Source organism: Oryctolagus cuniculus, chromosome 10 (genome assembly GCF_964237555.1).
Source record: "Oryctolagus cuniculus chromosome 10, mOryCun1.1, whole genome shotgun sequence".
NCBI lineage: Eukaryota > Metazoa > Chordata > Mammalia > Lagomorpha > Leporidae > Oryctolagus > Oryctolagus cuniculus.
The window spans coordinates 12,912,933-12,938,896 of NC_091441.1; the positions used below are offsets into that span (position 1 = coordinate 12,912,933).

Consider the following 25,964-nt stretch of genomic DNA (forward strand, 5'->3'; position numbering starts at 1 on the left):
TATAACTATGTTTTTCAACACATTTCTGAAATAGTCAATTTAACTAATTACAACTAAACTGTTTAATATATTAACTTATATAAAAACAACTTGCTATTCTTTTTTTTATAAATTAACATATATTTAGATACGTGCTATGAGCTTACTTGTGATGCCACAAATTCCATGTATGAAAGTCCCAATTTCCATTGCAACTGATTTTGTAGACAGGGCTTTGGAGATAATTAAGGTTACATGGAGTCATAAAGGTTGGCTGTCATCCCATAGCGTCAGCAGCCTCGGAAGCAGAGACCTCTGTCATGTGAGGACACAGGGAAAGGTGGCTGTGTGTGCCTGCAGGAGAGCCCTCACCAGAAACTGAACCTACCCACACCATGACCGTGATTTCAGAGCTCCAGAGCCGTGAGAAATATATTTCTGCTTTTTAAGTCCTCAGAGTCTGATGTTGTGGCAACCTGCACATACCACGACAACGCTTAAAACATCTTTCCTTAAAGTCTGCCTGCCTGATTTTATGACAAATTAATGCTGACTTTAGTTCAAATTGTTCTACACTCTCAGAATGTAAATAATCCAGATATGCTTTCTAGTTCTTCTCAATTACAACTCTGATGGCTGTCCCCTGGATCCACCTATTTTACTTCCAAATGTACTATGACCTCATCTCTAACAGAAAAACAAATTCTTTCAGCTGACAAGCCTTGCTGAAGATGTAATCATTATCACTACGAAACAGAAATACTAGAGACTCCAATAAAGAACCATGGGAAAGAATTGTCATTACTAAATTTTTTTAAATTTTAATATAATTGTATTAAGTTTCAACTCTGTGACTACATCAAAATAAAGGAGTTAGATGGTACTGTCTACCTCTTTTAACTTAAAAGATTCTAAGTGTCTGTTATTTTCAAAAACAATGTGTTGTTTATAATGATGATGGCTAAGTATAAGCGACCAACTTTTCAATGCAAACAGTTCTTTATATTTGATAAACAATGATGGGGAACGGGAGCACTTGTTTTAAACTCTAGGTTGGCAGAAAACTTTCCTATAATCACGGATAATAAAGACTATTACTGCATGGTTCAGAAAAAGAAATCAGTTTCTCTGCGGCATTCCAAATGGATGTGCTTTTGAGAAACATGATCAATTAGCACATAAAATGACAGACAATATATAATGGTATTACATATCTAAATTTGGCCCCCCAATATAAATTTATCCAGTCCTCATCCTGAAATTGGACAACAAACTATAATGATTCATTCTTTGCATACCCTTCAAACAGGGTTAGTATTTATTTCCATTTGCAATGATAGTTTAGATAATTTTACAACTAATCAAGATTGAAAATGGTTTTTCAGTGGAAGAATCTGGCAGGGACTTTTTTAACCAAGTGATCAATGGCAAAATCACTAAGTTGTCACATCTTCACTACCTCCTAGGTGAAAAGGGAAAAAAATCATTATGTGATATTCTTATTAAAAATGCATTTCTTAAAACCAACATACTAAAAAGAAACATGAGACAGATCCTTATTATGAGATATTCTACCAAGTTACAGGTCAAGAATAACAACAATGAAAACTAAAGAAATTTCTCAGACTGGGAAAGTCTAAGGAGGCAGGACAAAGGGAAGGCATGATATTGGATTGGTTCTCACCACAGAAAGTACCCTATTAGAACAACTGGCAAAATTCGAATGCAGGGCCGGCACTGTGGTGCAGTGGTTTAAAGCCCTGGCCTGCAGTGCTGGCATCCCATATGAGTGCCGGTTCAAGTCCTGGATGTTCTGCTTCCAATCCAGCTCCCTGCTAACATGCCTGGGAAAGCAGCAGAGGATGGTCCAGGTGCTTGGACTCCTGGACCCACTGGGAGACCTGGCAGAAGCCCCTGGCTTTGGCCTGGACCAGCTCTAGTCATTGCAGCCATTTAGGGAGTGAACCAGTAGATGGAAGACCTCTCTCTTTTCATCTCTAACTCTCTACACCTCTGCCTTTAAAATACATAAAATAAATCTTTAAAAAAATGTTTTGAATGCAATGTTGATTAGTCAGTAGCATTATATATACCTTAATTTTTGGTTTAAATAATTTATGTAGCCATGTTGAGATATTAATATTTGTGGTAAATGGATTTGGGAATAGTGCTTTGCAACTTATTTGTTAAATCTGAAATAATTTCAAACTAAAAACTTCACAATTTTTTAACTGTTTGATCTACATTTTACAGATGAGGTCATTGAAACTTACTGTCTCAGTAGCTCACTCAAAATTACAATTATAACACAGGGTTTCAGGTTACTGATATTTCTACTGTACAAAGCTACCCCCAATAGAGTTTTAGAAGAGTCTGTTCTACTTTCTAAGAAGGTACACCTCTTTTTTTTTTTTCTTTTTTACTTTGATCTGAGGATTGTATCAGAAAGTTAAAAAATCACAGAGGTATGCCAGGTTTCTGTTCATGGATCAATGAGTTAGTTCCTTGGTTCCTCCATTTCACACCCCCCCACATACACCTTAGGTTGGCCTTGGAATTCACTACTTTCTATGGCCACGTGCTTGGCTTATCAACTGTATTTTCAATTTTAACAGAGAATCTATTGCTTTTTAATGTCTCCATTTAGCACAACACCTATCAAAGTGTAGATGTCTGATGTGCATTTGAAGAAGAAAGGAGAGAAAGGAGGAAGAAGAAAAGGAACACAGAGGTGAGGTTTAATAGCATACACGTGAGATTTGTTTGGATTCAGCATTCACCTATTTATACAAACTAGTGTTTTACTCCTATAGTCAACATAAGTCACAGACAGTTCAAATCATGTAAAATGATTAGGATGAAATTTCCCCAGGACAGCACATACCAATCTATGCTTAAATCAGCAAAGGCTCGGTGACTGTCCTGCTATTTCTTAAACATTTCTGTTACGTATCTTGTGACTTTCAGAGACCACCATGGATTCTGTGACTTTTTTTTTTTTTTTTTGACAGGAAGAGTGGATAGTGAGAGAGAGAGACAGAGAGAAAGGTCTTCCTTTACCATTGGTTCACCCTCCAATGGCCACTGCGGCCGGTGCGCCGCGCTGATCCGAAGCCAGGAGCCAGGTGCCTCTCCTGGTCTCCCAGGGGGTGCAGGGCCCAAGGACTTGGGCCATCCTCCACTGCCCTCCCAGGCCACAGCAGAGAGCTGGCCTGGAAGAGGGGCAACCGGGACAGAATCTGGCACCCTGACTGGGACTAGAACCCGGTGTGCCGGCACCACTAGGTGGAGGATTAGCCTACTGAGCCGTGGTGCTGGCGGATTCTGTGGCTTCTTATCAATGAGCACTCCACATAAACCTTGTCAGAACAATTAGAGCGAACTTAAAATAGAAAGACCCAATTCATCACTTGAGCTTTTTTCTTGGTTTTGACATGTGAAAATTCAACATAAATGTATGCAAGAGCACAACTAGATATGAGAAGAATGCTTTGGTATTTCGATTGAGATCACACTGGATCTGCAATTGCTTTGTATAGTATGGACATTTTGATGACATCAATTCTTCAATTAATGAACCTGGAAGAATTTTCCATGGAATCACAGGAGACCTCAAATAGGTAAAGCAATCCTAAACAATAAAAATAAAGCTGAAAGTATCACAATTCCTGATTTCAAGACTTTATAAGTTATCTATAATCAAAACAGTTTGGTACTGGCATGAGAATAGACATGCCAACCAATAGAACAGACTGAGACCCTAGAAATTAATCCACATCTACAACCAACTAGTCTTTGACAAATGATCTCAAATCAATTCCTGAAGAAATAACAGCCTCTTCAACAAATGATGTTTGGAAAACTGAATCTCTGCATGAAAAAGTATGAAACAAGACTCCTACCTTATATCCTATACAGAAATAAACTCACAATGGATCAGAGTTTTAAATTTAAAATCTGAAATCATCAAATTACTGGAGGAAAACACAAGGGAGACACCACAAGACACTGGCATAGGCAAAGACTTCTTGGATAAGACCCTAGAAGTATAGACAATAAAATCAAAAACAGACAAATGGGATCCCATCAAGCTAAGAAGCTTCTGCACCGTAAAGGAAATGCCCAGCAAAGGAAAAGAGGCAACTGATAGAATGTGAGAAAATATTTGCAAACTATACATCTGACAAAGGATTAATATCAAGAATATATAAGGAGCTCAGGAAACTCAACAACAACAAAGCAAGTAATTCAGTTGAGAAATGAGCTAAGGAGATGAATGGATATTTTTCAAACAATGAAATACAAATGGCTATCCAGCACATGAAATGACGCTCAGGAGCATTGGCCACCAGAGAAATGCAAATAAGAACCAAAGTGGAGGTTCCTCACCCCAGCTAGAATGGCCATCATCCAAAATTCAGAAAATAACAAAAGCTGGTGAGGATGTGGGGGAAAATGAACCCTAATATACAGTTGGTGGTAATGTAAACTCATATAACCAATATGGAAAATAATATTGAGATTCCTAATAGATGTACTGTAAGATCCAGCCATCCCACTCCTGGGATTTCATCCAAAGGAAATGAAATTGGCATATGAAAGAATTCTCTGTACCCCCAATACATTGGCTCACTTCACAACAGCTAAGATACAGAATCAACCCAGATGCCCATCAACTGATGACTAGGTAAAGAAATTATGGGATATATACACAATGGAATACTATTCAGCCATAAAGGAGAATGAAATCCTGTTTTCACAACAAAATTGAAGCAACAGGAAATCATTATGCTTAAGCCAGTCCCAAAATGATAAATATGTTTTCCCAGATTTGTGGTAACTAACATACAGAGTATAAAAAAAAATATGGTCAAAATTAATATTTTGAAATTTAATTATTGTTTATACCTCTTTTCTATAATATTGAGGAACACCAGTTTTTCTTCTATTCATTGAATTCTTTATTTAGTGGAGGATTAAGCTTGTGATTATAAATAAAATTAAAATTATTCAATATAAGAAATTAAAAAAAGATGAAAGAGAGGGTAGGAGTGAGAGAGAGGGAGTGGTAGGGTGGGAATTATCATTATGTTCTTAGAACTGTATGTACTAAATACATGAAATTTGTTCCTTTTTTATAAGTAAAATAAGCACAAATAGTCTGTATTCCATCTTTCTTTTTGCTTCTGTAATCAATCGAGTTGCAAGTGCAGAATGTGTAAACACAGATAGTAAAGAAGACAGCATGTCAAAATGATTTTTATATTTGACAGGTAGAGTTACAGTGAGAGAGAGAGACAGAGAGAAAGGTCTTACTTCCATTGCTTCACTCCCCAAATGGCCGTTACAGCCGGCGTGCAGTGCAGATCTGAAGCCAGGAGCCAGGTGCTTTCTCCTGGTCTCCCTTGCGGGTGCAGGGACCCAAGCACTTGGGTCATCCTCCACTGCCCTCCCAGGCTACAGCAGAGAGCTGGACTGGAAGAGGAGCAACCGGGACTAGAACCTGGCGCCCATATGGAATGCCGGCACCACAGGCGGAGGATTAACCAAGTGAGCCATGGCACCAACCCCTATCTAAATGATTTTGATCAACCTAGATTGACAATCATGGAATTTAGAGTTCAATCTAGACGATCTTGCTTGGATATACTTAGATATATACATAAAATTCCCCCACTCCCCTCAACTTTAGCTATCTAGTTCCACCTGCTAAAGACTTTAGTAGTTACAACCTTCACCTCTTGCTGAACATAAATTTGATGAAAGTTAGCAACAGCAAACTGAATTCATGGGAAGCTCCTGAAATGTGTAGTACAATCTGACATTTTATTTTCAAAATGTCAAAAAGGAAAATTTGAATTCATTTTATGTGGGAAAGTGTAGCAAATAACTTATAGTTTCACTGGACTATTATAAGATCTAAAAGTAACTATTCAAAATAATTCTAAAAATCAGAACATATTTGCATCCCAAAGAGCTGATCCATCTCCAAGTTGCTTTTGGAACCACCAGGAGTTCCTACTTCTACTAGCAACCTAACAACAGAGGAGAACAAGGGGTTCCACAAATTAATTCTAGTTATCAAGACATTGTGAAAAATTTTTTCTCTACATTTTTTTTTAAAAAAAAAGGCTTTTTCCTAAGATTTTTATCTTACTTTAGATAATCTACATATTTTGAGGATAATTTTCCTGTATTTTCCCACCAACATCTATAAAATACACATCTTAGTTTGATGAATATTTTCCTCCCAAAGTAATTCATACTTGGGATTCGCTGCTTTCCTTCTATCTAATATAAAATTTCCAAGATAACTAATCTATAAATCAATTTTTAACATGACATTTTCAAGAAGACTTCTTTTCTGTAACACTGAATGTAGCTTTAGCTAACAGGAGACTGAGAATTTCTTGGTGACAGAAACTGCTGAGGTGTAATTAAACGCATTGAAAATGCTCACCAACATGCTCAAGCAAGCTTAAATTTGAAACGAAGTGAATCCTGCACATCCTGTTTCTATGTATTTGATTGCTACAGAGGTAATAGGTATAAATTCTCCCTGAATGAGTAAGGAAGAAAGAGGAGTAGCAAAAAGGTAAGAGTGATGGCAGCAGGTCGGGAAGCAGACTGTGCAAGAGGCACGGAGCACACATTTCAGTGAAAGTGATGGCCTCGAGCACAGCCACCGGCTGGCAGCCCATTACAGTCAGGAAAGATGAAAAACACTTAATACCTGGAACAGAGTCTAGGTGGTTTGGTAGACAGATTTTTTGTCAGATAGTTAGGGGATGTTAAGTGAGAAATGCCAAGGTGAGGAAAAATCAGGGCTGGAAAAGTGCTGGCTGATGCAACAAGATGGACGGGAAACATGAGCTCCTCTGCACCGCACATCACCGAGTCAGGGGTGATCCAAAGTCACAAGGAGGAAAGGCCTCTCCAATTAATTCTCCTCACACCAGCACAAGAACGTAGGCACGGCGGTCATTATGAAATGCACTAGGGGGAAGGTGCACCATTTCTCTAAATTAGACCCCAAGCAGAGAAATATCTTAGGGTTCCTTCCTTAAGTCTACATTTGGGTTCTGCAGCATATCAAATTATAATTCAAGAAAACAATATGGGACGTAAGTGATACTGGCACTCAGAACCTTACACAGCCCCAAAACTTGTTCCCTGGCAATTTCGCAGTAAGGGCTATAGAAGCATCTATGGCCCCATTGGACAGACTGTTCTACTTTGGTCTTGGATTGCACATCAAACAAAACCAGTCATGTATCTAAAACAACATGACCTAAAGCCGCATTGTGGCCTCATTATCTTCAATGTCTTAATGAATATATTTTGCTTAGCCCATAGTCATTTAATTGGCTGGGTTGGCATCAAGTTACTAATGTGGTCCCCAAATCTGAAGGTCTGACAAAACTCAGACATGATTTCTCTGATATCTGAATTTTCCAGGATCAATTTTGTTTACCAACTAACCATATTTCTGCTACATGCTACATTCCTAAGCATATAGAAACAGAATCTTCCCTCTAATTAACTGGAAACAATGTGAACACTATTAAATAAATAATGTTTGTTTTCACCTGAGGGATCATATATGCAACAGTTTCAAATAACCCATTACTCTGTGATTTTATAATTGCCATGTTATAAATAATAGCTATATCCATTAAATGTGTGTTCCAAATATTTTAACTCACTTATTTATTGACATGAATTAGATATCATTATTCATATATTCATTTTATTCATATGATGTATTATTTTAGAGATGAGAAAATTAAAGTTTAATAAATTGGGCAACTTTGAAACTATTCCAAGTTATACAATAAGTAAGAAGTGATAGAGCCAACAATAGCCCTAATGCCAACCTGACACATGCTATACTTACCCATTATTTGATCAAATTAAGCTACTGAATTTATGTCTTCCAAACTACCTCAAAGTTAGATTTTTTTAAGATGACTAAGGGTGTGGCCATCTAACTAACAGGTTAGTTAGATTAGGTTAGATGTGAAAATTACTGATCAAACTATTTCTTTTCTTCATATGATTATCTGTCTAGCCATTCTTCCCCCACATTTCATCACAATTTTTTGATCTCTCAGTCTTATAAACACTTCTGGATATAGCCATCATTCCCCTCAACTAAAAAATACACAAAACAAAACAAAAACTGAAAATACATCTACTTTTACATGCTCAAGTGATTAAAATATAACTGAGGTCAAAATTACTCTTAAACCTTGTTTATTCCAATACCAATGTAAAAAAAAAAAAACAATCATTTCATCATCTCATATGGAAAATCTAAGAACCCAAGGTACCTGTTACATTTTGCCTAAGAAACACAAATCATTCCTCTAAAGTTGTACCTTTTTGTCTCTTGCTCATAAGTCTCTGTATCACAAATGATTTTTCTTTTCTTTTTTTCTGTATTTCAGTCAATTAAGAGTTTTCTAAAACCTAGTTCGAATGTGAGCATTTAACTATGAACAGCTCTGTGGAACTCCCAATATATAGCATGCAACAGATCAATACCCATTTAACATCCCTGTCATCTGTAATCTGTTAAGTGATCTTCAGTAATTGATTAAAAATGAAAAACACAATATTTTTTGTTACCTAATCAGGGGACCACACAATTTTTCTTAGAAAAATAATACCAACCATTGCCCTGTAACTTCATACTCATTTCAAAAATAAGTAACCTAGATGAATACATTCTCATAATAATAAATTGGAGAGATAATTTAGGCATGAGCATTTTGAATTACCATGTGAAGATTATAAAAAAGAAGCATTTAACTTTTAAAAGTCATATTGACTTTTTAATTGTCAACCTTACCCCAGAAAACCAAGCTAATTTGAAATATTTTCCTCTTTTAGGAAGATGTTACACTATCACAAAAAGCTATTGATTATAAATTAATTGAATATTGTAGATCTGTCCATTAAAGAAAGCCTGATGAACCTCCTGAATGCCCATTAAAATGAATGCAATTAAGAGCTAGATTCTTAGTGAATAATACTGAATTATGGCTAGTGCTCTCTTATTTTCACAAGAAAACAAATCAGAGAGAGTGAGACAAATTTTGCACATAGGCAGGTGTATGTGAAGGTCCCATTGACAAGGAAGAATGGCTTTAAAAATAGATGTACACAGAGACACTTGTGTATCCACATGTTTTCTTAGGGTAGGAAAATGCTATGAAAGTAATCCTAGTTAATATCCGTAGAAACTTCTGATTTATTTTAATACTTTCATTTACTCTACAGTGTTAGTTATTATTTAAACTAGAGATATTAAGAGGAAACTATGATAAATAATACAATAAGCACTACCTTAATTTATGTAAATACTCCCACCGACAAAGATATTTTGTCACCCTTAATTAGGATGTGTTTACATGAAAAAATAAAAATGACCCACGAAATAAGAAACAAAGATACTTCGCTGGACTTTCAACAGTGAAAAAATGATTGACAAATAAATTCATCAGTTAGCTGGTCTTCATTTTACCAGGAATAGAAGCATCAAATCGACAGTGAAGAAGAGATTCACAAAGGTATTGATTTCTTGCTAATATCCCTTACTTAGAAAACCTTCACTGGTGCTCCACACAACACTGAGAAATTCAGGCAATCTTTACAAATATGAAAATAACTGAACCCACAGTAGACTATAGACTGTACATATGAAATGAGGATAGTGGGAAAGATGGAGTTCTCCTGACGAGTCTTTCAGTTCACGCAGCTCTTGAATGGCAATATCCTTCCCAAATAATCAGACAGAAAGAAGTTTAAAAAAAGCTCAGCATAGCTACTAATCGGCCACCCAACAACATGAAGTGCCATTTGTCTAATGTCACTTTTAACCACTTAATTCTGCTCACATTCATTTTTAATTGAAAGAAAATTTTAAAAGGAAAGAAAACAAAATAAACAGAAATGACCAAAGAAGACCCATAAGAAAAGTTTGAATTGTTCATAATTTAGAGGCACTAGTCTCAATACTTTCACTTTGCAGTTTTCGAATAGCAATTATCGGGGAAAGCTATGCTAGCATAAATGTTAGTCTGAACACCATTTACATTGTACCTCAAAAGCAGAAGCTAACAAAACAACCTCTGCACTAGCCCACTACTTTTCATCTCTTAGTGGATATTCTTGTTCTGATATTGGTACTAAGAGCTTTACCGGTGAACTACAATAATGATCAATGAGGCCTCTGTAGAATCCTCATCTGTTTTCGGGAATAAATCACCTCTCCCCAAGTTGCAGTTTCACTGTTTTATAAACAACTCCCCCCCAGACTTCATAAAGTCTTTCATGGGAGTCAGGTTTTGATTTTTCCATCCCTAAAGCAAAAAAATTAGCAGCTCTCCAACCAAACACAGACATTGACAAAAAATCATTTACAACTTCAAAAGGCTGAATACCCTACCTTTCCTACATAGAGGGGGTCTGAGCCCATGTATTCCTCCAACACAAAGAACTGATTCCACACCCAGCTGCGCTTGGTACGGGACCTCCCTGATTGGAAATAGGGCTTTGATCCAGACCTTGAGAGTTCTGCTTGATTCATCCCAGAAAAACACAGGAAAAGTGCTATTAGCTGCAGAAAATGGCAGAACTCCACTTTGCCCAACTTCATCTTTTTTTTTTTTTTCTTTCTTCTTCCTGTGTAAGAAAAAAACCTTGACAAGAGAAAAGGCACAGTTCCAGTTGGCTTAGTAGCTCTTGCCTCCGGCAGGGTGTCAGCTGGGAGTCCAGAGATGATAACTTGTAGAGTGTTGGAGTGGAAGAGGTCACCACTGCTGAACAGCCTTCGCCAAAGAATGGTGTAATAGGTGCCTATCAGAACAAAGAGATGAGACAGCGTCAAAAACCAAGAACACAAAATAATGCTTAGCTTTCAGCTCCCAATTTATTACTGAAGTCCCAAGGTACCACTATTGGTATCATCACTGAAGTACTAACTGTACACTTGAAAATTATAATAAATGTTGCCGTATTTGTTATTTATACAAACACTGCTGATGTAGCATTATTCTCATTCCATAACACAACCTTAAAATTCCATGCTTTTTCAAGGGCATTTTATCTGAGCATATGGTTCATTTTACAATATGTGGCAGCATCATTTCAGAAATCACTTTAATTTTAGTCTTTATACTTTTTCTTTTATAATCCAGTCCGTTTCATTCATTGGTATTAGATTGGGATAGCAAAGCAGCTCATAGCAGGGATTTAACCAAATGGGAAGGACATATGCTGGCTTAAATCTCTTCAGTGAAACTGTAAAGAGAAATAAAGAACTATGAGGTGATTCAAACCCGGTTGATTGATTCTGAGTCACAGAACACCAGCTGTTCTGATGTGTTCTGATTTGACTGAGATCAGCTGAAATGCTCCGTGGTTTCCATTTTCCACCCTCAAACTTACTGTCACGTACGCTTGCTTCACGTTAGGTTATGTTATTGCTCCGCAGTTATTTGCTATTCTACAAACACTTACTGAATATCATACAGCATGGCCTGTGCATAGTAGGGCCTTCCTTCATATACATTTATGAACTTGGATTATAAAGACTGACAGAAGGGTGAGATGACAGTATGCGAGAACCCTAAGGATGGTTGGCATGCACCCAAGAGGTGTTCTAGTGGCTGCAAGGCTAAAGCTTTTTATTTTAATGTCTATTTATTTCAGCTACAGAATCCTGATTATGCAAGAGCTATAAAAATAATTTACAAAATAAACTTCCAAACACACCCCCAACACAGAGGAATGAGAATTTGTGACAAGACACTCAACTTGAATCACTTTAGTTTTTGAATTAATTTTACTTTCTATAAACCAACAATGGGATGATTAAAGCAAAAGGCTATCACTTATGGATTCCTGTTTTCTTTTTTTTCTTTTGAGGGAGATGAAAACAAAAGAAATAGACTTTATAAAGCAGAAGCTACATTATTCTTAAAAACTTTTCCATCCTTCTGTCCCTCTCTCCAATGACAGGAGCATCTCTTGACTCAATAGACAAGTATTTCTGACAAATTGCTTAAGAAAAAACTACTCATATATCATAGAAGGAATGTAAAATAATATATATTAAATATATTAAATAGTCCAACAATTGGAAGAAATAGGTAGTGCTGATCCTACTGAAATAAACATATGGGAGCAGGCATTTAGTACAGCTGTTAAGACACAGCTTGTGATACTTGCATACTATACCACAATAACTGAGTTCAAGTCCCAGCTTCAGTCCCAATTCTAACTTCTTGTTATTGCACATCCTGGGAGACATCAGACAATGGCTCAAGTTCCTGGGTCCCTGCCTTTCATTGGGAGACCTGGATTGAGTTCCCAGCTCCTGGCTTTGGAAATGGCCCGGCCCCAGCTATTGCAAGCATTTGAGGAATGAAACAGTGGATGGGAGATAGCACTCTCTCTTTTTCAAATAAAGAAATAAAAATTGGAGCCCATCCTGTGGTATAGCAGGTAAAGCCACCTCCTGCAGTGCTGGCATCCCATATAGGCACCTGTCTCAGCTACCCCACGTCTGATCCAGCTCTCTGCTAGGGCCTGGGAAAGCAGAATATGGCCCAAGACTTTTGCCTCTTGCACGCGCAAGGGAGACCTGGAAGAAGCTCCTGACTCCTGGTTTTCGATCAGCCCAGCTACAGCCATTACAGCCATTTGGGGAGTGAACCAGCAAATGGAAGACCTCTCTTTCTATATATATATATATATATATATACACACACACACACACATATGTCTTTGCATCTTTGTAATTCTGCCTTTCAAATAAATAAATAAATCTTTTAAAAAAGAAATGAAAGTTGAAAAGTTAAACACATGAATTTTAATAATCTCTCTAAAGTTTGGATCATTGAAAAATGTGCTCTGGAATATCAAAAGTTCAGCTAATTCATGTATTCCAGGAAGTATCAGATTCAGTAATGATTATTAGAAGGTATCAACTAACTGTGCATTGAGCACAATCTCCCAAAATTCAGGTCTCTTACTCAAGGAGCAGAAATGAATTTGCTCTTTCTAGATACCATGCTGCAGGGCTGGTAGGTAGTTCTACACTCAGAATCATAAAGAACAAGTAACTTGGATCATGCCTCAAGAGTCCAACCCAGGCTACTCAATTAGGCTGAAAGTTCACTACATGGAGCTCTGACTAATCCCCTGAGAGACAGGTTTCTGGGACCTTAAAGTAGGAAGTAGTTCCCATAGATATGAATTAGTTCAATGATGAGCCAGGAATCGTGAACAGAAGAAGCCTTTAGTCAGAAGGGCTGTCAGCCCTCCCAAGAGGGGGCAAGTTCTGCAGCTTCTCTTTTCCAAGGGGGTTACTACGGATGCGGTGAGACATTTAGAGTTTAGTCGCAGGACTGAGACTAGCTCATGAAACTGACAGTTGAGGAACACTGCCAGTCTCATCACTGTCTAAAGTATGCATGGTTATTCAGACAAAAATTTTAATGTGATATAGCTATCCTATATTATTCAGGCTGTGTCATCGATTAAGTGAACTCGATAATGTTGTTTCACTGTGAACAGGTATCCAACTGCTAAAAAACAAAGTACCATGTAAGGTTTTGGAATTAAAAATTGGGAAAGTGAGTAAAATTATTGCATGAAGTAAAATTATTGCAATTATTGGAATTAAAAATTGGGAAAGTGAGTAAAGTTATTGCATGAAGTAAAATTATTGCATGAAGAACATGGGTGCCTACAGGAGACAAAGATTCAAATTCTGGGTCTTTCATGTCTTAACTATGCAGTTTTAGATAAGTTAAATTGTAAAAAAAAAATTTAATTCCAGGGGCCAGCACTGTGGTACAGGAGGTTAAGCCTCTGTCTGTAACACTGGCATTTCCACATGAACACCACTGCTCCACTCCCCATCCAGCTCCCTGCGAATGCACCTGGGAAGCAGCGGAAGATGGCCCGAGCACTTAAGACTCCGGCTGCCCACAAGGGAGATCCAGATGCAGCTCCTGGCCCCTGGCTTCAGCCTGGCCCAATAGGGAAAGACCCACAGATGGAAGTCCTCTCTGTCTCTTCCTCCCTGTCACTCTGCCTTTCAAATAAAATGAATCTTTAAAAAGCAAATGCATAAAAATTTAAATTCCAGAGAGGAAGCCTCAATCCTCTCACTTAGAAAACAAAAACAATAATGGCATCGGCGAGCAAATCATGAAATGTTAAGGACAATGGCTGATGTGTTTGACTGCGACTGTTAACTATTTGAGTTTCAAACTGATTATATTAAACTAAAGTCAGCTGGTGAGGTGATACTAGTTTTAATTCTAATTTTAGCGATGCTAAAATAAGAACATGTTTGATTATTCTAGTTGATGCCAGAGACCTGTATGGTCATGAATGAAGAAATCTAATTAAATGTCAAAAAAAAAGGCACTAAGATACTTTTAAAAATAAACAATTTTGTCCTAATGACATGTTTTCTGCAATTTTTTAAAGTCAAACTTTGGTACCAGTATTGAAAAAAAAATTGATTTCACTTTGGGCATTCACTAATGAGGAACAAGTTACAAAGAATCTGGGCTAGGGATTAAGTCCATTCTATTAAAATAAGCTCATATGTGAATTACTTGGTAAATCTACCATGTTCATGAATCACAATCACTTTGAAAACCATTCCGCTCTATTGTTCTACAGTATTTGAAATATCCACCAGATTCTTGAGCCAAACTTTATTTTGCTATAAAGCCTACCAGAGTATACAAGAACACTTTTGTTGAAATTCTTTTACAAAGCAGATACATTCTTCCACAATATTCATTGTGGAGTGCGTTTAGAAAACCAAAACAGCGTCTGAACAATCGTAATCGTGATCGTGATCTGAAGTGAGTGTTTCATGACCTGCTTACCCAACTGTTCTGGTAGTTACCCACTCTGCCAGGAAATACATGCCAGACAGCAGGGGATGGAGTGTCTGTCATAGTGTCACATTTCTTCCTCAGTCCTCCCCAAACCATTGCATTCTTGTCAACCAGATCTGTCAGTCTTTGAAGGAAAAGGCAGCATACAGTTCAACTCCACTCCTATAGTCTGAGTTTATCTTGAACGAAGTGAAGGGCACTGAAGTCTTAGTAAAAGCCTTCAGTTCTTTGTGGTTGTCAAACAGAAATAACCAAAACTTGAAACTGGGGTTTCCTCATATACAGCATAACCTCTCCAAACAGGATTCTTATGTTCTCACAAATATTAGCAACTAAAAAACATCCCAATTGTACTTATTAAATTTAAATGAACTTCAGACCAGGATGAATCACAACTGTTGACTTTTCATGGTGAGTTAAAAACACCTCACAAATTGAAGCTGGTGCCATGGCTCTCTTGGTTAATCCTCCGCCTTGCGGTGCCGGCATCCCATATGGGCGCCGGATTCTGTCCCGGTTGCTCCTCTTCCAGGCCAGCTCTCTGCTGTGGCCCTGGAAGGCAGTGGAGGATGGCCCAAGTGCTTGGACCCTGCACCTTCATGGGAGACCAGGAGGAAGCACCTGGATCCTGGCTTTGGATTGGCGCAGCTCTGGCTGTAGCAGCCATTTGGGGAGTGAACCAACAGAAGGAAGACCTTTCTGTCTCTTTCGCACTAACTCTGTCAAATAAAACAAAAATTAAAAAAAAAAAAAAAACACCTCACAAATTGGAACTTCAAAGCACAAATCCTACCTCCACATTAATTATATTTCTCTGTCTTCTGCCTCCTCCTGAGTTCAAGCCCTGGACTTAACACCAGGAGCCACATCAGAAACAAGAAGCAACCTGGAACCCAGGTTGTATAGCCTCCTGGCTTCCTTAGGGGAAGTGTAGGACAGGCACCTTCTGGAGGTTTGGCCAGCTCTCCTCTTCTTGATCACTAGTTCAGAAACAAACAGTGGAGAAATAAAAATAACCTGCCAGTATGTAGTTGAGGTAACTTTTACAGATCTGGTCAGTTCCTAGACAGTGACAAATATGTAACTCTGGGAAAAAAGTAAGAAGTTTTTACCTGAAGAGAGAGCTAAAGAGTGGTCAACTACAGATATATGGAAGAGTTCTGATGACAACTACTAGAACAATTTCTCTGAATTAAAACTATCTGAGGACGATTTGAGGAGTTTTGGTTTTCTGTGATATTTTAAGGCAAAGAATTTATTTTTTAAACATTATACAACACTTCAGTTTTTTTTTCCAAACTGAAAATAGATGAAAATCACCAGAAGGAGTACTGTGATCAGCACAACACACTTCAATCAATCAGACAAAATAAAGCCTTGAAAAGAAAAATTAAATGAATTGGAGCAAAAAATTTTTAAAAATAGCAGTGATGAAAATCAACCAGACAGTATTTGTTAAGTCAATATCATTTACTTGACCTGAAATAATTTTATTATGCTACTATTATGTTCTAATTATTTTTGTTAAACTAAGTGGCTTCCAAGTAGATTATTTATTATTCATTTAAACTTAATAGCTATTATTTTACCAAAACAAATTCATCAACATAAAATTCTTAGATTTTCTACTTCACTGAGCAACTCTGCAAATCTACTTTTAAAAATCTGATGGAGTATTATGCTCTTAATCAAATGCTTTGTTCATCCTTAAAAACATGGACTAAAAATCCCTTAACAATGACAACAAAAATATGTTTTATGTATCAGCAGACCAATTTTAATGTACAAGTACAAATCTTCCAGAGTGTGTTCCACCTAAAGTCAGCATGCTAAAAACATGAGAATAAAATACACCATATTCAGCCTCTACACATGAACATACTAATACAAGAGTAGTTTTAAAAACTTGACTGCCTACTTGCCTACTTGCTAATTAATTTATATATGCTAGACTGCTTTTTCAAAAGATATTCAAAGTGCTACCAAGCTTTTTAGAAATAACTGGTGATAAAATATATGACCATCAACTATATCAAAAGGTAGTATGTTACTATCTTAGGTTTGGTGGCACTTAAATTTGAAAATGTCTTTCAGTGAGTATAAATAACCAATGGCTTTTCACAAGTAGAGGCCATATGTCACCAGAGTTTCTCTAGGTTCTAGGCAAGGAGCAGCTGGCAATGCTGCCTGCAGACCCAATGTGCATCCGATGAGGTCTTCTGTAACTGCTTTGAAATATACTCAATGTAGACACAATTTATCATTGGTGATATTACTTTTAAAAAGAAATGCCTCTTTTTAAAATGGGTACAGTTTAGGAATAAGTGGAACATGGTAGTGCCAAAAATGAATTTAATAATTACATTTTATAGGAACAAACTGTAGAAATGACATCTGAGGATTGTCAATGCACTTAATATAATGATTCCTGAGAATCAGAAAATTCCATAACGGTTAACTTCTGAACACCTCCAGAAACTAACATTCAATATTCTCTGAGTTGCCTTGTTGCTTGACCTATAAAATGCCTGATCTATAAAACTTAACAGTACAAGAACTCACACTGTCACAGTAGAAACAAAACAGGAAAACAATTTTGTTGTTGGTCTAGACTCCTTTGGGAAGACACTGTCATTTCTGAGACTGTTTTAAAGTTGAACTACACTCTGACAAGTGATCTATTTTTAATTGATCTTTATGAAAGGTGAACAACACACATGACAAAGTGGGAATGACACCACTCCACGACAGTGGTTAGAGGGCACCACATACACTACTACCATTGCTTCAACGGCAACCTTCCATTTGCTAGTTCTTTGTGGGAAAAGAAGCCTATTCCCTTTTGGGAATTCCTTGAGTATTTAATGACATTATTTAAATCCAATGAAAAGGCTGTCTCCTGATTCATGCAACGTTTTCTGTTAAGGGCCTTCATGTGCCTGTATTTCCCTAGGACAGCATCCACCTGTTCCCAATGAGGTTCTCCTGTGATTTATCTAGTCTACAAAGTCAGAGAAGTCTGTTTTGCATAAGATATTTCTTATTTATTGTTTCTTTGCTTGTTTTAAAGTAGACTCACTTAATACACTTTGGGGAACGCCAAAAGGGAAAAAGAAATACTCGAGCTCCCTGCCTTCATGACTGAGCAGATGTCAGAAATCAACTCTAGAGAGAAGCCAGTCCCATACAAACAGGGTTTCAGAGTGGCAGCCATACTTTATATCCAACTGCGTTATCAGTCTGTCAGATAATGCCATCCCAAAACTAAAGAATTTAACAGGTTGGTTCCCCCAAGGGTTCACCTTAGAGGAAAACAAAGACATCCACAAACTCTGCCACGGATATGTTTGGAGACGCTGGAAGTGGTTAGAACCACTAATGAATAACACATTTGGACTGTAAAAAGCATTCGAAAACCAAAGCCAACCTTCTCTTTCTTAGCTAAGACCAAAACTGAAAACTACAGAATCCTAGTGCAATGCTCAAGGTCACATAACCGGCTGCTGACAGACATGAGCATGACTGGAGGTAATGAGTATTTTAAAGTGTTTGTTAGAATTTGCCCATTCTGGGAATGAATGTCTTCTTGATGTATGAGCTTTGAACATTTACCATCTTCCCCAAAGCCAAGAAAAAAAAATAGACTTGATTATATCCAAATTTCTATATGACTGTGACTTTTAATTTTCAAAATGGGAGTTCATCATGATCATCCCTGGGGTGGAGTTTTTAATTATAAAGTAAAAATAAAGAGCACAGGAATATACTGTTTCAGGTTGTATCTTTCTATATTATAGGGAAAAAGAATTCTCAGTATCCAACCTTAAAATTGCCTTATCCTTTCTAAATAACTCTGGCAATCAAAACAACATTTCCTACTATGTTACGATATTATTAACTTTCTATTAAAATTTGAACTAAAGTCCATTTAAGGTTTTAGAAATAAGATAAACTCAAAAAATATCTTAGGATTTAAAATCTATATGTGGCAACACTTCAGTAAAATAGCTATTCTTTTAGCTCCCTTGAACTTGGCACTATAAATCCTATATTCTGAGATGTCTGTTTGCTCCTACTGAACTCATTCTAGTTCAGAAATATACTGCCATTTGATTTGTTGCATCTGTTTATCATCAAAAGGTTAATATGGCATTCAATATTTTAATACTGATGAAAGAACCCTCTCCTTTGCGCTTAAAAGGTATAATTTTTACACTTTAATTAGTGGGACTGGAGACTCTCTGTGATATGTGACTTCTCATGTAAAGAAACTGTGATCAAATCCATTAGCTCCCTGGGCCAGATAACATTACAACCACGGACCACAACCTCCTACTGTTAACTGGCCTAAATATGCAGGCAGGAGCCCTGGAAATGAATCACACAGCCTGTAGTGTGCATCTGGTTATCAAATGTGGAAAGAGAAATTCTCTAGGTGCTTTATAGAATCAATTTCAGCTAAGCACAAACAGCCTCTACCCTAGGTGAAAGTGAATGAAAAATAAAGGGGAAAGGTAGTTTTAAATTAACTAGGAGAACTGTGTGAATTAGAGACTGAACAACGTGGCCAAGTCCTTCTGAATCCCTCCTGGAATAACAAAACGCCAAGATTATAGTTAAAGGATCTTTTTTCAGTACTTTGCTTTTCTAAGAAATATTAGCTTTATTCATGTTTATTTTTAATTTACCCTTGTATTTACCTTGTGCTAGGTGTGACTTATACGACTTCAATAAAAGGAATCATGTTTCCACAAACACTTTGCAAAATAGCCAAGAAGTTCTTCCAGAATGAAAATCTATACTACAATCTGAACTGAATAAAAGGGCACACGGCTGCATCTTCATTTGAACTGGTAATGTTATCAGTGAGGAGACTCACAGAATGGCACGGGGACGTGTCTGCAGGGGTATCTTTCTGCAGATACAGCAAATTCCCAGAGGAGGCACTCGTGTACTGCTGGCTGCAGCCAGATCTGCACTGCTAGTCAGAGGCTGGGGAGATGGTCACACACAGAACTCTGATCACATGTCTTCTTTCCTTGTCCTCAGCTCCCCTTTCTCACCCCACCAAGTAGCATCTGATTCCTTCTTCTAGAGCAAAAAAGCTTCCATCACAGCCTCTTTGCAATCAACTAATGTATATTAGTTATTTAGAAGTTTCTGAAATGCCCAGTTATAGCTGAGGCTTTGTAACCTTCCAGTCAAATAAAAAACGTGTGTGTGTGTGTGTGTGTGTGTGTGTGTGTGAGAGAGAGAGAGAGAGAGAGAGAGAGAGGCCCACCAGGATGTGATACAAGTTATTAAAGCAGTAAATGCAGAACCTTATAAAATGCAGAAAGATTGGAAACACTCAGCAATAAATATTCACAGCACAGAACAATTTATGGATTTGGTACTTTATCAAGAATTTCTGAAAGCTCTGTCAAAGAAAGCATTTGACTCGACACAAAGATGTATTCACTTCTTCACAGAGGTATGCATTCTGTGAAGTTTATATCAGCTTTGCCATCAAAAACCCCAAATGCTAAAAAAAAAAACCAGAGAGCCTAGCAAAGGAATCATGCCTGAGAAAAGACGGGTGTTTGATTTTTTTAGACCAAAGAAGGCTGAAGGGCGGCCAACACAGTGCATTCTCCCCACCCTCTCATCCTCATTGGACACTAAAAACTAGAGTCAATTCAAGGGTAAATTGCAGTAATATAGATGCTTTACAAGTACCTTTCTGTAAGAAAGGGAAAGCTCTGTGGTCCTAAATCAATAAAAGTGGACTTAAGAAGAGTTGTGAACATGTCAACGGATTGTTAACACAATTCTAACGACCTATCGCAGCCTTTAATTACAATCATATCTCACGTTGTAAGTGCACAATGCCCTTTTATTAAAGCTTTGGAGCCTAACAGCTTTCAGCAGGGTGATCGGCCGTACCACTGACTACTGCTTTCTTTATTTTTCTTTCCACAGACTTTCAGCTGGCTTTTCCAGTTAAGAATTTTCATGTTGGTTTACAGCAAATTCCCCTGCCACCCCAATTCATATTAAACACTAACATACAAGCAAGCCTTCCACAAAGTTGCCAGTCTATCTGCCTCAATTATTTTACAATTTAATTCATAGTGTTCAAAGGAGCCCTAAAAATTAAAAGGATTTCCAATGCATTTCCCACTCACATATAGTACCATAAACTGGCTTGGGTAAACACAAAGTCTAGCCAGTTATTTTCTTGTTTTTGTTTTTGTTTTAAGGAAGAAGTAATTTTTAGTGACTTACTTAAAGCTTCAAATGTACTTTTTACCCTAGCTCTTTTTCCCCTAACAACTTGTCTTCACAAAGACGCTCTTAAAACTATCTAGATGTTGCTGGCAATGTGTCTACTCAAACTTTCTTTTTAAAAAGCTGCTACTGTTGCCAACATTTTAAAGCATACATTTTTTTGCACTGTTAATCTGATTTTAAAAATACATTCTTGCCGTATAGCAAGGGCCATATCCTGACAATTTCCTTCCATTTTCTATGTTTTTCATATAAAGTTCTTTTAATCTCCTTCCAAATGTAAAGTGATCTGCAAACCTGTCTTGTTACAGAAATTATGAATGGGTCTTACTTAATAATCTAATGAATAATAAACAAGATATTTCTTGCAAAGTAAAAGCTGTTTTAAGCATATTCACGGTGCCATGCGCAGATCTCCAGAGTCTTGAGATACTCAACCCTTGATGGTTTCTCAACAGTTTGCCAACTGCCTGGCACTGGGTGAACTCATTACTCACCTGAACTGTGACATCTAAGAAATCCGTAGGGTTAGCGATCTAAAACGTGCAGCCAGAGAGAACAATAGATCCTTCTCATTAATCCGTGATGGAAGGCTGGATACCAGCAACTAGCCGCGTGCCATGTGCATTCACGAAGAAGTCCACTTTGCATTCAGAGAAGCAGGGCGCCCTTTGCCCAGCGCACACCTTAAGGTACAGCCAGGCAGGGGGAAAACAGGACGCCCAGCAGAGGCAAACCCTGCAGATGCACCGTATCAGCAGAATACCAATTAGAGGAAAAAGCGGAGTGCCCTTAGGTGAGTTCCACCTTCACGAAAAGCGGGAGATGCTCTAGCGCAGCGGCTGCAGAGGATTCCTGCACACCCAGGCACACACCCCCTTCCAGCTCAGACCTCCGCTCAGCCGGCGCGGAGTTGTGCCCCCATCAGTCCGAGGTCACGGGAGGGGCTGCCTGGCGCTCGCCTTTGAGGACAGCGGGCCGGACCGCCAGTGTCTACCGCTGCATCTGGAGGGTGTCGGGATTCGCTCCTACCCTGAACTACTTCTCGCGTGGCACCTGGCGCCCGTCAGCACCGGCTCGCCGGGCCGAGCGCACACTCCTGTCCAGCCTCGCAGAGCAACGCCTCACGGCAACACGCAGTAACTTGGGAACGCCAGGGGAAACTCCAGACGGAGGGCCCCGCCCGCTCTGCACTCCCCGATTAGTCGGTCCTGCTCCCCACTGCGCACACGGCCCGGGCGCACGGCAGCCCGGCGGTGCCTTCCCCAAGCCCCACGCAAGCAGACACACTCACCTGGGGCCTCGCTGCCCTCCCGGCGGCGTCAGGCGCCAGGGACCCGAGCGTTTGCATGCGAAAGGACGCGCGCTCAGCAGCCGGGCGCCCGCGGGCGCCTCGGGACCCGGTGCGCGCAGCTCCGCGCGCGGGGCGGGCGGGAGGCACCCGCGCGGCACCGGCTCGGGCCCGCCCGGCCCTGGCTCCTCCTCCAATCACAGCCCACTCCGCGGGGCGCCCCGGGCCCCCCGCCGCCACCCGCGGAGAGGGGGCGCCTGGGGCTCGGCCGGGAGGCTGACTCCAGGTCCGGGGCCAGCGGGAGCGCGCGTCCCGGGAGAGGGCAGGAGGGCGAGCGCAGGCCGGCAGCCGAAGCGGGTGATGCGGGACCGCGGCAAGCGCTCGCGGTTTGCGCGCTTCGAGGCCGGCCCTGGGAGCGCCTGAGACCTCCGGCCAGCCCGCAGCCCCCGCGAGGGCGCTGGGAAAAGCACGCCGCGAGGGGGCCCGACCTGCGCGCACCCTGGCGCACCTCCTTCTCCTCCTGCTCCTCGGCGCTGGCGGATTCCTTCGCAGGGTAAAGACGACGAGGGGCGACAGCCGGAGGGGCTGCAGCCGGCGCGTCTCTCCGCGAAGACCTGGCATCGCCGGGCACCGAGCCGGGAGCGAATTTCGAGAATGATTCCAGCCCCCTCCCCGTCCCGCCCCGCCCCCTCATCCCGTCGCGGAAGCCGCTGATCCATGGAGCTCCTGGGGCACGAAGGCAAAGTCGTAAAACTAATCAGAACTTACAGTTTTCTCGCGCGATGGTTTCGCCCTTGTCGTCTCCTCGGACCGCCCCGGGTCTACATGGCTTTACCCCGCCGGGCTCGCCAACGCACAACTTCCCGAGGTGTGTGATCTGCGCGCCAGCTGGGGCGGGGGACCCTGGCCAGGGGCCTGGGAGGGGTCTGCGCTGTAAGGCGGAGGCGCCGCCGCCGGCTGGGTGGAGCAGCCTGCGTTCGTCTGTTGCCTGGCGCTCCCTTCACCTGGCGGCCAGGTGTTCCCCGACGGCGTTAGGAGGTGAACAGGTCATGCCTGGGACGTTCCTGCTCCCGTTCCCCATCCTGCCGCAGGAACCTGGGCTGCTCTCACCCGCCCATCCTGAACAGCGCTGCTCGGAGACCGGTTCTGTGGGCACAGGCTTGCCCCAGTCCGCCTCTGCGATTTCTCCTTCGCGCTGCTCCCAGCCCAGCCTCTCCTGGCCCTTGGGCGGCCACGTCCCAGCCCACCCCCACCTCCTCAGTGGGAGTCTGTGCTGATCCTTATAACAAACGGTTGGGATCCCTGTTAACGTCCAGAAGGCAACCCATGCTGCTTACCCAACCTTGCTGCTCTCCCGCTGGAACCTGTTTGGATGGCCATTCGTGGCCCATTTCTTTTTTTTTTTTTCTTTTTTTAAATTTATTTTTAAGGAATACAAATTTTATAAGTACAACTTTAGGAATATAGAGATTTTTCCCACCATACCCGCCCTCCCACCTACACTCCCACCCCTCCTCCTCCTCTCTCTCCCCTTCCCAGTCCCATTCTCCATTAAGATTCATTTTCAATTAACTTTATACATACAAGACCAACTCTGTACTAAGTAGTTATTTCAACAATTTACACACACACACAAGTGAAGACTGCTTTTACAGTTAACTCTCAAAACAACTCATTGAGGACAGAGGCATATTGTGCACAGTGACTCCTATTGTTAACTTAAGTCAGTGACCACCCGACATGACATGAGCTGCCTAGGCTATGGGAGCCTTTTGAGTCCACAAACTCTGTCACTATTTGGATAAGGCCATAAGAAAAGTGGAAGTTCTCTCCTCCCTTTAGAGAACTCCTTCTTTGATGGCCACTTTTTTCCACTGGGGTCTTTCTCCCAGAGATTCTTCATGTAGAACACTTTTTGCCACACTATCTTGGCTTTCCATGCCTGGAATGCTCTCAGGAGCCTTTCAGCCAGACCAAGAAGCTTTAAGGTCTGATTATGAGGTCAGAGTGTTACTTAAAGCAATTGTCATTTTGAGTCTGCTGTGTGGACTGCTTCCCATGTTGGACATTCTCTCCTTTTTAATTCTAGTATTATTGCCAGGCACTTGATCCTATTTGTTCACTTTAGCACTTAATATAATCACCTTAACAATGAAGATGGCATTTTTACCACCAATTTTAATGGAAGTTTGTAACTGTAAAGCTGTATAGTTCTACATAGTTCTACAGACTTACTTCTAAGGGCACAGTTGAAAAACTTTTCATGGGACTCCAAATCCCAAATTGTGGCCCATTTCTAAGCAACCGTTAGCCCTGACCCAAAATCGACAGGCTTAGAATGGACATACCAGCCTTTTCCTGGATGTCACCCTTGGCGTTTCTCATATGTGCCCAGCTCCAGGTACTCAGAGAGCAAATTTTGGGTTTGTCTCTGAGCTCTTGGAAATGTTTTTCCATGTTTTTTTTTTTTTTTGGCTTGTATCATGCAATCTATAACTATTGTTCTGTGGTAAAACATTAGTATGGCGCAGACTGATACTGAGTGTCACCAAGAAACAGCCCTTGTTTGACCCATAATATGTATTTTGTTTAATAAAGAAGTGAATGCTGTATCGTACCCAGCACTTAGCACAACTCTGAACTTACCAAGCTGTCTCTGAATGGCCCATTCATCTGAGGAGGTTGGTGTTATCAATAATCTAACACTGTGCCATCATCGTTTACTAGATTGTTGTAATCAAAGTGCAACACATAGGAAAGAAAGTGATGCTCATTTAAAAAAATTTCTGGTAATATTTTCACAAAATTTTTGTTTTCTCCTCTTCTGTCCTTGCATAAATATTGGCTGCAAATTCAAGGCTTTCCTCTTGAACCAGATGTTTCCATTCTACCTGCCTTTCTTTTTAACAATTTCCTTAAAGGGTTACCTCGTCACAGATTCCAGAAAAAATTAAGTGAGCTCAGTTCTCCAGCATACTAGTCCTAGTTCTCGCACTGAAAAGGTCTTAGACCTTCCTTTGAGGAAGGTCTAGATTCCACATGATTGTAAAACAGCGCCCAGAGCACAAGAGTAGAACCTGGTTTTAACACAAGGAGGTCCAGGATGATCTCTGAGGAGACAGCACTTGAGCTGAGCTAAACAATGGCAAGGAATGGCTTGGTGAAGATTGCTTGGAATACTGTGGAGATGTCTGCACAGAGGGCTGGGTGTGTGTGAGAACAAAGTACTGCCCAAAGTGGGAGGAGTAGCAAAGGATTCGTTCAAGGTGATGGGCAAGGGCCAGTTCCCTCAGGGCCTTCTCGCTCCTGACAGGTGCTTATATTTTATCTTTAGGAGAAATCCCAATACTAAGAACAACAAATTAGAGCTCTACAGGTTTAATCCGTGACCCAGTTCAGGGCCAAGACATGTTTTCTTAGGACTCTTTCTTTGCTTTCCTTTCCCACAGCTTCTGGTGGATTAGAGAACTTAGTTTGTGAAGAACGTAATG

The 25,964-nt window shown here is 40.1% G+C and overlaps 1 protein-coding gene across 5 annotated transcripts in view; it reads right to left on the reverse strand.

Annotated features, from left to right (window-relative positions):
• The window catches only part of CDH7 (cadherin 7), a 154,811-nt gene extending 131,250 nt beyond the window's left edge, over positions 1-23,561 (reverse strand). The window contains exons 1-2 of one of the 5 annotated variants that reach the window (XM_070049870.1): positions 23,242-23,561; positions 10,433-10,842 (exon numbers count right to left, since the gene is read on the reverse strand). In XM_070049870.1, coding sequence (XP_069905971.1) covers positions 10,433-10,642 — 210 coding nt within the window. In that variant the 5' untranslated portion in view covers positions 10,643-10,842; positions 23,242-23,561. Of the gene's footprint in view, positions 1-10,432; positions 10,843-21,679; positions 22,003-22,476; positions 22,636-22,981; positions 23,111-23,241 lie in introns of those variants that run through there. The other 4 variants (XM_070049871.1, XM_051851138.2, XM_070049869.1 and 1 more) reach the window with 4 other exon arrangements.
• Between the last annotated feature and the right edge of the window lie 2,403 nt (positions 23,562-25,964).